A 14,521-nucleotide genomic window follows, 5' to 3' on the forward strand; every position below is an offset into this window, starting at 1 on the left:
TGAGGAGGTGGGCAATCTTATTGATAGTTGGGTGGATTATATGATTATACGACTGGAGGATCTCCTCTCAGAAACTGAAGGTAGTGGATTTATATTATATAATGTTGATTTCCTCAAAATCGTTATCTGTAATGCAAGTGTACGAAATTGATTGGAGGATTATGTCCCTTATCCCCCCTTTCTAAGGGGACGATATGAGGTCTTCAACCCAAACCCTGCTGGTGTCAATAGAACATGAATTATTCAATGCATTGCTGCTTTTCTGGCATCACAACAAGGGTGGAAATGGAGGCGTATAGGGAGATATGTAGAGTCTCACACTAGGGTTAGGAAAATGGTCAAATACGGTCATTTATCCTTCCCTCTCTTGTGGGAGGATATCACTAAATTAGAGAATAGGAACAGGCTCTCCACATTTTTTTTTTAATACACAAACATACAGACGGAGCCTATCACATCTCACTTTGACGTCGAGGTAGCAGACAGTACTCGGTCATAGTACCATTATTGTTGCTAGGGGAGTATCATGTGGCACTTATCAAAGAGTTTGATAAGTTCCTATGGAACTTTACTCGCAGCCACAGACGAAAGACTGTCTTTGTAGAAACTGTCTTTCAGACTATCATAATTCTAGTGAACTGGCAAATCATACATCTTCCTGTGACATCACTCAGAAAATGATTTATCCTCAAGAGGGGGACATCCTTCATTTTAAAAATACGGAGAAAGGTTACCCCCCATCCCATGTAGCATATTTTGATTTTGAGTGCTACTTAAGCACTGAGGAGGATTGTCTAGGTTCTGTTACAGCCATACATAGACGTATAGCATACAGCTATATAATTGTTGATATGAACCACACCGTCATTGATAAATTTACTTATTTTTGGGGGGACAGTGTCACACATTTCATGGAGCGAGTTGCCACCAAATGGGAAATTATCAGATCCACACTCCCACATTATGAAATAGACATATCTCTTGAGGATTTGGTTCATTTTAGGAGACAGACACACTGTCAGTTTTTTGAGAGGTATTTACTCCCTCCAATTTCAAGGTTCAACATCATGATCACCTTAGGGAAAAGATCAATTATATTGGAGGTCTATGTAATTACTGCAACCTCCGCCACAGGGATGATCTAGAGAGTTTAGTCCTAATTGCTCACAATATGTCTTATGACATAGGCTTAATTTTGACGGAGTTTGCCATGGGTTCACATATTAAGAGCAATATATTGATGCGACAAGGCTCAAAATTCCTTAAGGTAGAAATAGGGAAGCTTAAATTTCTTGATTCACTGGCTTTTATTACGGCAGTCTTTCGTCCCTAGCAAAGACCCACATTGATTCAGGCAGCCCCTTAACATTCACACACTCAATGATAGAAGGTTTACCCGAAGAGAGTCACCACCTACTCTTAAAGGGTAAGCAGTTTTTCCCTTATGAATATGCCACAAAAATCAGCTGCTTTAATGATACAACACTTCCTCCTATTGAAATGTTTTACAGCTCCCTAAACAAATCAACCATCACTTCAGAACAATATAAACATTCTAAATTAGTATGGGAGGCAACAGCATGTAGGACATTATAGGACTGTCTCCTTGTTTATTTAAAGTGTGACGTTGGTTTACTGGCTGACATTTTTACCCACCATAGGGTAATTCTAAATGACATCTATTCATTAGAAATGACCCATTACTGTAGCCTTCCGGGCTACTCCTACGACTGCTTCTTGAAAAGCAGCAAAATATCGTTGGAGTTAAGTGCAGATGTCACGTTACACAATCTCCTGTCACAAAACATATGAACGGGTTTTACAACTGCAGTTAGGAGTTATGTCAGAGCTAACAATAACTATGTCAACCCACCTTTTAACCCCCAGGAGGATAGAGCGTCATTCTTACTTTATTTAGATTTTAACTCCCTTTATGGGAGTTGTATGACTAAGAAATTGCCCTATGGGGGACTAAGAAGACTATCGTCTGATGAGATGAACTCTTTCATTAGTGAAGAGAAGATAATGATGGAACAACCTTTCTCATCTAACAAAGGGTACTGGCTCTTATTGACACCAAACACATAAGACCTGAAATAGCTAGACTAACAGATGATCTACGCCTTTGTTTACACCATAAAGAAATAAGTATGGCGGATATCTCACCATTTAGTAGGGGAATTCTGGAAACAAATAACATGTTTTTGGTAAAACACTACTGAACCCAGCCCGTTATGCCATTGACACCAAACTAGTGACTTCTGCCAAGGTCTTTTTATGGGAGGTGAAGAATCCTCGCTTTAAACGTATGATACATTTAGGTGACAATAAATTATTGTCTGTCAGTTCCAGACCATTCATTAAAATTACTCGTCCTAATTACATTGGGTTCCAGATTCTTGAGCTAGCAAAATACAGTTTGTACCATTTTTGGTACATGGTACTTAAGAAGCACTATACAGATAGAGTACAACTCATATACAGTGATACTGACAGCTTCATTTTTAGTTTAAAGACAAATGACGTCTTCGAGGAGATGGGGAAAGAGCCCATTAAGTCATGGATGGATACCAGTAATTTCCCTGAAACTCACCCTTTGTATGACCCTTCTAAAAAGGGTGTTTTAGGACTTTTAAAGTCGGAAGTTTCAGACTGCCACATCATTGAGGTGGTTGCACTAAAACCTAAAATGTATAGTCTTTTATTGAACAACAATTCCAATTCCATTACCGCCAAGGGTATCCCCTGTGCTGTGCAAAAATCTTTAACACATAGACTTTTAAAGAAACTCTACACAGTAATGGAGTAGTGAATACTTTTCAATATTCTCAAATTAGGAATGTAGGAGGCCAGATGGTTACAACTTTCAACACTAAGAGAGGTTTAAGTGCATTTGATGATAAGCACTTTAACCTAAGTAAATACAACAGTTTAGCCTATGGACACCCAGACATACCGTTGGAGACCCTTCCCAACACTTCTCCTCGAGGGATGGACTCCGCGAGTGAAAGTGATGACGTCAATGGACCCCAAGGCGAGGAAGAACGACGCCCCACCGCTGAGAGTGAAGGCCATGACGTCAGTAGTCCCCTACCTTGGGGAGAAACGCCCTACTCCATTTACACACCAGATGATGAGTCATCATCTTCAACCCAGGAGGAGTGGGGGGGAGGAGGAGGAAGAGCCCACAACAGACCTATGGGCAAAGAGGAGAGATCTTGTTAGACGCTATTATGAGGAATGGGTGGGGGATTTGATTATGATATTATATAATATGGTTATGTTTTAGACCTTATGTTCTTTGTTAATATAATTTATAAAACATATCGGCTATTTCTTTTACCTTCTCTTATTTTTGAGTATATGTAACCTTGAATATGTCCCTTTAATCCCACTTGATGAAGTCTTAAGGTACAGTCAAGCCTGTCAGGTGATGGATGGGGTATGGGGGACCACCCTACTGTGTGAAACCTGTTTTTTTTTTACTCCAGTCCATAGAGACGCCCTACTGAACCACTTTTTGCCGGTGGTGGTTGCAACTGGCAGCACCCCTGTGTATTATATTTATTAATGATATATATATATATTGTACTTGAGTATAAGCACCTTTAAGGCCATTTGGGAGAAGGGGTGTGGGACTCTCTTACGACACAGTCAAGCCTGTCAGGTGATGGATGGGGTGTGGGGGACCACCCTACTGTGTGAAACCTGTTTTTTTACTCCCGTCCATAGAGACGCCCCTACTGAACCACTTTTTGCTGGTGGTGGTTGCAACTGGCACTCCCCCCCCCCCCCTGTGTATTATTATGCATTCATATACATATCACCATAATTTTGCTGTATAAAGAACATGGTCATAACATAATGGATACCTATCTACACTGTTTTGGTGGCTGCCACACCCACCTCTGATGACCTAATATGGATGGTTCTATCTGTCTCACCACCTCTGATTTCTTTGTCTGATAGGTGGCACTATCTGTCACCCCGCCTCTGATTCCATTGTCTAATAAGTGACTCTATCTGGCTCTAAAACCACTACTTAGCTATTCAGGCTCAGTAGTGAACACTCCATGGAAGCTGCCACTGAGTTCCTCACAAATTTCCTTATCATTTCCTGTATACTGTCCTCCCCTTTTTTGTAACCCGGTCATTCAGTCTTTCCCTGGACTGAATGGTACCTTACCCAGCTTAAAGACTCATATCTCCATAATCTGAGCGTTCTCTGATATCCAGGGAACATTTTCATATGTGTGAGAGTGTGGAGCGTTATCAGGTTAGCTGTAAAATTGCCATTTCAATGTGATTATGCAAGGTGCTTACACCCTTTTGAGGCACAAGATGGCGCCGAGCCATTCTGTTTCCCTCCAAAGCGTTGCGGCACCTTCCGGCACCTGATTGGCCAGGTAAGGTCACGTGATGGAAGTGACCAATGACGAGGGCTCTCGGGCGGTGTGACGTCACGAGGCGGAGGGCTTCCGGGGAGGCTGGCGCCTGGGCGGGAGAGTACATCACAGACCATCACAGAGTGAGGACGCAATCCAGTGAACTCCAGATCCAGAGTCCAGAGAGCCCCTACCAGTGGATTTAAGCATCGCTTTGATACTGCAGACATACCGTGGAGTGCCAAGAAGCAAGGATTGGCCGGGCTAGAGAGTCAAGAGCTCTATTATCAAGAGTCTGTAGCAAGCACGATCGTTGGGCTGGAGACATCTGGGACGCCCAGAGGACTACGTTCTACATATCAAGCGAGTAGCGACGGCCGGGCCGAATCTACTGGAAGTGAGGCAAGGGGAAGCTGTACTGAACTGCACATTGGATATACAGTGCCAGTGAGAGGAGGAGGAGGACGACGGCGCAGGTACCTGGCTCCAGTACCCCGAAGAAGAGGAGGAGGAGGAGGACCGTACCTGCCGGATGTGAGGACGGTGAGGACGCACTACAACAAGGACGACTGAGGAACTTGTGTGTGTGGGAATTGATCAACGGAAGACCAGAAGCCAGGACCAGGAACTTCATCATCCCTCGCCAGAGGACGAGTCGGCTTCGTTATGGAATGAAGTAAGCTAGATAGTTATCCCTCCCTTTATCCCTTTGATCTAGGCGAGCTAGGATATTCGGTATGTCGTGAACATTTCTTGTTATCATTTATTGTCTATGTGATAGCATTAGGGTAAGAGCCAAGGAGCTCATGTAGACATGAATTGGTGGTGAAACATAAATATGTAGATGCGGTGACGTTAGTGTATCTGGGAATAGTAGCTGGTTTTCAAGAAGCTAGAAACAAACTTTGAATCTTACACCTGACCGTGTTGTCAGAGGCGCGAGGTGTGTTCCTGCTGATCTGACAGTTGGACCCAGTCAGCTGACAGTGACGCCAGAGGCACGAGGTGTGTCCCCGCCAGTTTGACAGATGAACCCAGTCAGCTGATCGTGTTGCCAGAGACGCGACGAGAGAAGGTTGCCGCCATCGTAAATTTCCACCTGATTATTTCCTTATGCAAGTGTATATATTTTCTTCAGTAAACTTTTAAATTTTATCAATGTGTTTGAGTGAGCCTACATTCTCTAGGGCTATTTTGAGTGAGACCATTTATGTCACCTTGCACTGCACATGAGATTGCATCCTTGATTTAAGATAACTATGTGACCACTGATGTGTTGCTGGGACACGAGTATGAACACCCAGCTGGCGACCTTTGAAAAGACTAGATAGAGATAGAATCTCCCAGTGTCAAGACGGGCAGGTTCAGGTGTGATACAGGTAGACTTGAACCTCTCCACTCGCTAGGGGCAAATATATATAGAAGTCCAGCCCTTAGTAGACTGGGGGAGCCCCAGGGCGGGCAGTGGCGCCAGGTACGGAGAGACAAAGACCTGTGGGAGCAACCCCCAACCATACAAGGTAGGAGGGGGGAGAACCTTGACCATGGCGACGTTGCCAGGATCATCGAACAACAGCATGGCAAAGGTTTGCAAGTGCAGTGACGAGTGTACTAAGGTCGACATTGGTCTCGATTTACACTGCTTGCTAGTGTATTCCCTTGCATACGGTTATTCAATAGCCTAGAGATGGAGGATGATAGTGTGAAAAAGTTTATTGAGTCGAGGGACGAGCAGGTGCTGGAAGAGTGCACCAAGGCCCAGCTGCAGCTGGTGGCGAACCACTTTGGTTTGAGGTTGAGGTCCTCCAAAGTGGCGGATTGAGATCATAGCTCAGATTAAGGCCCGAGAGGAGGCCTCCAGGGAAGGACCGTCCCAAGCACCTGCCAGTGTTGGTGGGAACCGGAGCGATGTAGGAAGCAGCAGGGGATCCAGCGGTAGCAGCAGGAGGAGTATAAAGCTGGAGTTAATGAAGATGCAGCTTGAGGCCCAGCTGAAACGAGAGGAGCTCGAAGCTCAGCTGAAGCGAGAGGAGCGTGAGCGCGAAGCCCAGCTGAAGAGAGAGGAGCGCGAAGCTCAGCTGAAGCGAGAGGAGCGTGAGCGCGAAGCCCAGCTGAAGAGAGAGGAGCATGAGCGCGAAGCCCAGCTGAAGAGAGAGGAGCATGAGCGCGAAGCCCAGCTGAAGAGAGAGGAGCATGAGCGCGAAGCCCAGCTGAAGCAAGAGGAGCGTGAAGCTCAGCTGAATCGAGAGGAGAAGTGATCCGGGAACACTTCTATTGGCCGGGAATGGACGCCGACGTGAGGCGTCATTTGATTTGTTTACGCTGAGCATCAGCCAGCGTCTGAAGAGGATACACAGAGATATTTTGACCAACTCTTTGCATCCTTGGGTGCCCTCGTACCACAAAGATACTTAATATGAGAAAGGAACTTAATATTCCGAGCGTTGTTGATCGTGTTACTGAAATTAACTGTCAAATTGGTTTAAAAATGCTTAGGCTAACTGATCCTAATCCTTGCACAGAAGCTTTCCAGAATTTCTTTATTGAAGATCAGCATTGTTCCAAATGGATAGCAAAAACTGGAACTCAACTCAGAATGTATCAGGTTCATGATTTGTACCAAGAGAAACAACAACGGCACTTTCCTGCACCGTGGGAGGTTACACCTGTGGGATATTTGGGTTTGATTCTGATTAATTAATAATTAAAGTAGTAAATTAAATTACGAAGGACCACCCGCTTTTAAAGTAAAGAGGGAAACTGAGAATTTCAGATCATTAGATAAAATTCTAGAAGAAACCAGTGACTATGGATATGGCTAGAAAGTATGATGATAATAATAATTAATGGGCTGTATTATTAAAACCAAACCTCAAACACCTACATTGGGGGGTTATTACTGGAGGTCAGTACGTCCAGGAATCAGTGTGGTTCGTTCACTAATTCTATTAATAATAATCTAATCCTATAATTAATGTTGAATATAATATTATTCATACAAAGAAGAACATGAATATGTGCATAATAATGAATTACAGTAAATCACACATTATGTTGAAAACATTCTGAATGTATCAAATTGCAATGTTATGAGTAAAAGAAATAAGCCTTAGCTGGTAATAGATTCCTTTAGATAACCCTGGCAGTCCTCTTAATCTCCAAGTCTGGTACACCGACGTCTGACACGGTTAACATGGAGAAGACAGCATGAGGAATTCGTCTCTCGAGCTGCAAAATAAATAACTACCAGTAGCAATTGATTTAACTACTCAATACATATTCAAGATTATTGATATCTACAGAGAAATTTCTAATCACCTGTTATTAGGTGTTGTCGTGCCGCGTGACGCGTAATCACCCCGCTATTATTAAACCTGTAAATGATGCATCAAATAAAAGGTACTTAGCTGTGGGCACTGTGTAAGTATTAAGATTGCCGTAATTTCGCATCCCAGGCTCCGGTGAACCTATCCTGGATTGATGCGTTTCAAGCTGGCTGATCACGTGTCGTCAGGAACCAAGTCTAGGGGTCCCTTATTTAACACCAGCACTAGTTGAAGATATTATCTGCAAGGTCGTTCACGCCTCACAGTGGCAGCTTTCATCTGTAGATAGACACACGTGTCCTATTTACTGGACAATGGCGTCTTTTGTGCGTACGTTAAGCGCAGGTCTGCCTCTCTTCGGTTCCCCACGTGTACGCGTACCGACTCCCTCACCGAGTGAGTATGGCGTCGCGTCCCTTCCCCCACGCCGAGTCGACGTTCATTACACAAATTATTGGCATGAACATTAATATTTCTCGCATTCGCGCTTGAAACTCTAAAGACTGGACGGGTTTATTATTTAGAGGAACGAAATATTATTATTTAACTATTTAAGAATAGTAAAGATACAAGGGAGAGGAATTAATGTCTCCCCATAGCATTCATTGATGACGTTAACACTATCGCGAGGTAGACGGTATAATTCTAACGCTCTATTCGGCTTTTAGTTAGAGAACAATTCGTCTGCAATCAGTTGTCATACAGAATGCCTTAATTATGGAGAATCGTATTTAATTCTCACACAAATTGTATATAATGTGTTTTACTGTAAAGAAATCTGACGCAATACTAGCGTTAGATGACGTGAGAATTCTAGCCTAATGCACAGATGAATTATTAGTACAGGAGAATTCTACGAGTTGTTAATTTTACTTACTACAATATTAATATGATTAGTAATAAGTAATGAGAATACAACAATGTTGTATTCGATGTTGGAAATATCCAACATAACTCCGGGGGGGGATTCCCAGGGTCGCAGTGTACTGTGTTGTACTGACCTATCCCGAAGTAATATTAAGATTAACACATTAGTATGTTAGTATGTTAGTACACACATAACGAACGTCCCGGATTTATCAAGGACTTACAAGAATTTAAGTCTTGTTATTCACATGTCAACTAAAACATGTTTGTAGCCTACACAATATTTATAAATTTAACTCTCCCAATTTAAACTAACAGAATCTACAGTGATGCGATATCTTGGGTCATAGTGACGTGTAATGTTTCGTTACGCGATATCACATCGTAGTATCAGTACAGTTTCCTTAGGGGGAAATGAAGGAAATTATTCTTCTTCAGAGTTATAATAGGCTCGCAAATTCCGCCTACATTGTTGAGCTGCAGCTCTAGTGGGACGGTTGCTTGGAGGAACAGATTCATTGTCCTCTGAAATTACTGGGGAAGCTGGATTTGGCTGATATTCTTGTTCAGTCAGTTCTAGGGGAACCAGCTTCTCTAAAGTTTTTAGAGTAGTGTTGCCCTTGCATAAGACTTTAACCACTCTTAGGACACCTTGTCGATCTGGGTGGATGGTGACGATTTTTCCTATAGGCCACTCGGACCTTGGTCCATCACTGTCGACTAGTACAAGGTCTCCAGGTTTTAATTGTACCTTATTGTAAGGACTCGAAGCTCCGTAGTGGTATTCTCGTAGAGCTGTGAGGTATTCTCGAGTCCACACCTCATTCCACCTGTTGATAACTCTAGAAAGATGTTGGTAGCTTTCCACCAAGTCTCCTCGAGTCACATGGGATGGGTCTACTGGGTCCTCTTCGACTAAGGGGATGAGAGGGCTCAATAGACCTCCATGGATCAAGTGAGAGGGGCTCAGTGGTTCTCTCTGGGTGTAATCATCAGACAGGTAGGTGATCGGGCGGTTATTGACTCGCGCCTCGATTTCTACAACAATAGTTTGGAGTTCTGAGTAACTGACCCTTTGTCGGTGTAACGTTTTCCTTAGACATCTTTTGACTGTGCCTACCATTCGCTCATAGAACCCACCTTGCCAAGGGGCTCTTGGTGCTATGAATTTCCAGTGACATTGTCTTCTTTGTAAGACTGATTGCACTTCAGGGTGGTTCCAGACTTCTCGTAAACAGCTTTCTCCCGCTACAAAATTAGATCCGTTGTCTGATATCATTAATCTAGGACATGATCGACGGGCAGCAAATCTGCGGAAAGCTTGAATGAACGCTTCAGCACTCATGTCTGGGGTGACCTCTAAGTGTACACCTCTGGTTGTAGCACAGGTAAAGAGACAAATGTACGCTTTCACTGGTATATTATCTGGGTTACCAGTGAGGAGTAAGGCTCCTGTATAATCTACTCCAGTGGTTTCGAATGGACGAAGATGAACTACTCGCTCTTCTGGGAGTGGAGGAGGTCCTGGGTAAGGACAGACTCTAGCGTCGTATCTCTTACAGATTACACAAGATTTAATAATGGTCTTAACAGTCTGACGACCTTGAGGAAGCCAGTACTTTTGTCTAAGATCGGTGAGAGTATCTAAAACTCCACCATGTAGGGTACCATATTGATGGTAATGTAAGACAAAAAGTTTAGTTATGATGTGGTGGCGAGGTAAAAGGATTGGGTTCTTAGTGTCTAAGTCAATCTTTGCATGTAGCAAACGTCCTCCACATCGTAGTATGTTATGAGTGTTGACATCGTACCAGATGCCCAGAGATTTAGTGAGTTTATCCGGAAGATTCTCAAATTCGCTTCCGTAAGTCTCTTGCTGCGCCCGCTTAATCCAATAATGAACAGGATTGGGGAATTTGTGTCGTATTCCTATTTTAGAGAGGAAATCAAACACGTGTGCAGTCACTCGTAACAATTTGCTTAAATTAGAATAATGATGAGGATTAATCGCTAATGTTCGCTGAGGCTCTGGGTCCTTCATGGGAGTGGTGATATTGGTCACGATGACTTGTGGCTTTTGTTTGGGCCACTGACCACCAACAAGCCATGAAGGTCCGTTGAACCACAGTGAAGATTTGACAAGTTGTTTTAATGTCAATCCTCTCGACAAATAATCTGCAGGATTGTCCTTAGTAGGGACATGTCTAAACTTATAACCTGCGGATAAATCATGAATCTCCCTGACGCGATTACTGACGTAAGGAGTTTTGTTGTTATTGTTTCTTACCCATTGTAAGACTGCCTCGTTGTCTGACCACACTACAATCTCACCAAAGTGGATATTACTGAGTGTCTTTGCCAGACAATGGGCTAACCTTACTCCCACTAGCAACGCAGTCAATTCCATCTGAGGTAAGGATCTCTTTTTGATGGGAGCAACTCTTGCTTTTGATGTGAGTAAAATTGATTGAGCACTGTTAACGAAATAGGCTACTGCGCCATATGCTTTGCCAGAGGCATCGCAAAAAACGTGCAAATTGGTGGGTAAGTTTGGTCCCGAGGCATTACGTGGAAATTTCAAAACACCTAACTGATTAAAATCCGTTGAGAGTATTTGCCATTTGGCTTGTAACTCACTTGGTAACGGGTCATCCCATCCCATATGTTGTTGCCAGCACTCCTGCATTAGGAGTTTGCCCCTTATTAATATAGGACTAAGTAGGCCTAAAGGGTCAAATGGTTGACTGACAAATGAGAGCAGTGTTCTCATGGTAAGGGTGGAGTTATCAGTTTGCACTGACTTGACATTCATTTCGTCAGTGTTGGTGTTCCATTCCACGCCTAGAACCTTTAAGCTACTGGGTACCTGATAATCGGGAAATTCCTTCTCAATTAACTGGTTAAGTAGTTTATTATTTGAGGCCCATGACTGTAGAGGCATATTAGCTCCTAACAGTTCACGGTTAGCCTCATGGTAGATTTCTACCAGATCAGCTTGATCATTAGTTGTCCCCTGGAAATTGTCGACATACAAGTTGTCGCTAATGGTTGCCTTATAAGGGCTGTCTGATTTCCTCAAATGCGTGTCTAATGTGGCTTGCAAAAGAAACGGTGAGGATGTAGCACCAAATAATACAGAGGCGAACCGATAGGTGATTATTTCACTGTTAGGATCCAGTGGATCCTTGTACCAGAGGAATTTTGTGTAGTCACGATCTTCCTCCTGCAAACCTACTCGGAGAAAGGCTTTGCTGATGTCAGCAGTGTAGGCAAAAATGCCTGTATGAAATCGTAACAATACGTCGTGTAGCCTTTGTGTTAGGCTAGGTCCCGTTTGGAGACATTCATTTAGAGACACACTATCAGGCTTTACTTTAGCACTGCAATTAAAGACAATACGAATAGGTGTTGTCAGTGAGTCTTTCACCACAGCATGGTGAGGTAAATAATGACCTGCTTTTCGGTCATCGTGTTCAACAACTTCAATGAACTTATTGTTAAGTTGTTGTTGGATAAGTTGGTGATACATGGTTAATTTCTCTGGCTGCTTCTGCAGTCGTGTTAATTGAGACCGCAATTGTGAGGCTGCCATAAAATAATTCACTGGAAGTTGGGGATGATCTAACTTCCATGGGAGTCTTACCCAGTATTGTTTATTTGAGTAGACAACCGTATCCAGATATTGCTGGTAAGTCCATGTATCATCAGGACTTGGTTGCTCAGGGATGATGCCTAACGTATCTAGATCCCACAAACGATGTATTGGTGGGTCAGACTCAATGTCCTCGGCTATTTCCCTGAAGCGTAGGGGTGACTGCTCTAAGCCTAGTCACGCCACAATTACATTATTGGTTTGTTGGTTTGTGGGCGCTGGACCTTGTCTGAAAAGCACGGGTCCTGTGAGCAATTTGCCCCCTGCGGACGACAACAAATTCATACCATGTTGCCTAGTGCATCCAGTGATAAACTTGTAATAATGATCCGCGCCTATTAATATTCCAATATCTGTGAGACAATCGGAATTTATTTTATGATCCGCTAGCCTCATGCGGTTTCGCTTAAGGTGTCTCGCAGTTCGAGCTAATCCTGTGACTTGCAAGTCCGTAGGAATCTTATCTACGACCACAGCATGAATTGGGCTAGCAGAGGATCCTAATCTAACTAGTAATTTGACTACCTTGTAGTCACGTGGTCCACTATTTGATAGGAAACCAGAAATGTTTAACTTCACACTTTTGGTAGGTTTTAAATTTAAATCATCTACCAACTGTTGTGTGATGAAAGTTTTTTGGGAACCTTGGTCAAAGAGACCTCTACTGTTAATTCTAGATCTTCGGTTTATTAATTGAAGCTGAGCAGTAGGCAAGGTAGTACTGTTGCCTGACTCAGTAGCGAGTACATTCACTTCGTGATGTACCTTACAATATTGCACTGATGTAGAATTAGTAAAATTCTCTCCAATGGGCATAGTTGGTGTAGGAGATTTCCTACATAAGGCGTAGTGGTGTACACCCTGTTTACAACGGTTGCAAGTACGTAGTGGTACTGCACATTTCTTGGGATCATGAGAACCCATACATTTAGTGCATTTGTGCAATTCCTGTAACCTTTTAACTCTAGCATTATACGTAGGATAAGCAGAGCATTGATAAGTGGTGTGTTCCTGATTGCAGAACAGACACTTTCTTTGATTAATAGACCTAGTCTCTTTAGTAGACAAGTCATGAGTTATCTCTGTAGGAGATACTGAATATGTACCTACATTTCCACTTCTTTTCCTGGTGGATGGAGTAGGTTTGGATTTATATTTATTAGACTTACTTGGAGTCTGTTTAGGTTTGACTGAATTATCAGTATTAATTGGTTTGGACTCAGGTTTAATTTTGTCATGAGTCTTTAACCTATTAACTGTGATCCTCAACCCCTCGAAAATCTGATCGAGAGTAAGAAACTCAGTATTATAATGTGAGCAGAGCTCTGTCAAGACATTCCGAGGTAATTTCCTCTGTAACAATAGCTTGATAGACCATTCAGAACTAGGTATATTAACCTTGGTACCTAAGGCCTTTACTAGAGACTCTACTTCTAGTCTGAAGCTTTGAAGTGACTCTGGTCTACTGTTTGGTGCATTCAGATCTAGCAATTGATAATAAAGGGTAGCTATACTTAACTCTTTGTTGCAATAGTTCAACTTCAGGAGTTTTATAGCTTCCTCATAATTACTCTCATCAAGAGTAAGGTTATGTATGACCTTTTTAGCCTCTCCTGTGAGAAGACTGAGTAGGTATGAAAATTTAGAAACCTTGTCTAGAGACTGTTTCTTATGGATGTGAACTTCAAAGGAAGTCCAAAAATTGTCCCAATTTTCTGTATCTAATCCTGAAAAGGTGGGCAAGTCTAGAGTAGGTAAACGAACCTCAGGTAAGTGATTATTGAAGTGAGACCCAGTGTTGCTGGCATTGGATCCAGACTGTTTGGCTAATTTAGAAAGCCTGAAAATTTTATCATGAGTCTCCTCTTCATATTGGGAGATGTCGTTTACTATTTGACTTACTTCATCAGGATCAATTTCTACAGTATTTAGCAGAGCAAGATAAGATTGACCTGCAGTTCTGACTTGATCAAACTTCAGATCAGCCAATCTAACTGTTGACTCTAAGTGATAAGAGTCAATGGGATTATCTTTAGTTAAGTCATCAGCCTTATTGATTAATCTGGTCAAGTGACCTTTAAGGCCAATGTAGGTTCTCCTCAATTGTTCAGGAGTAGCCATGTTGGGCTTAGGTTCAAACTTCACAGTGTTAGGGTATGTATTACTAATGAAGCTTGGATACTTGTTCATTAGTGAACAGGTAACATTAATTGTAGCCTAAATTAAAATGACTACTTTATGGTTTACCTCACTTGAGGTTGAATGTACCTACCTACCTAACAACAAATAGC

At 42.6% G+C, this 14,521-nt stretch overlaps 1 protein-coding gene across 1 annotated transcript; it reads left to right on the forward strand.

Moving 5' to 3' along the window:
• The first annotated feature begins 6,358 nt into the window (after positions 1 to 6,358).
• LOC138371642 (putative uncharacterized protein DDB_G0271982) lies at positions 6,359 to 6,643 on the forward strand. The gene has a single exon (XM_069336641.1). The coding sequence runs from the start codon at positions 6,359 to 6,361 to the stop codon at positions 6,641 to 6,643; it is 285 nt and encodes a 94-aa protein (XP_069192742.1).
• The last annotated feature ends 7,878 nt before the right edge of the window (positions 6,644 to 14,521 follow it).

Source organism: Procambarus clarkii, chromosome 36, assembly GCF_040958095.1.
Source record: "Procambarus clarkii isolate CNS0578487 chromosome 36, FALCON_Pclarkii_2.0, whole genome shotgun sequence".
Classification (NCBI taxonomy): Eukaryota; Metazoa; Arthropoda; class Malacostraca; order Decapoda; family Cambaridae; genus Procambarus; species Procambarus clarkii.

Excerpts from the sequence above, each read along its gene's own strand:
- LOC138371642 (XM_069336641.1), top strand. The coding sequence starts at position 6,359 with ATGCAGCTTGAGGCCCAGCTGAAACGAGAGGAGCTCGAAGCTCAGCTG.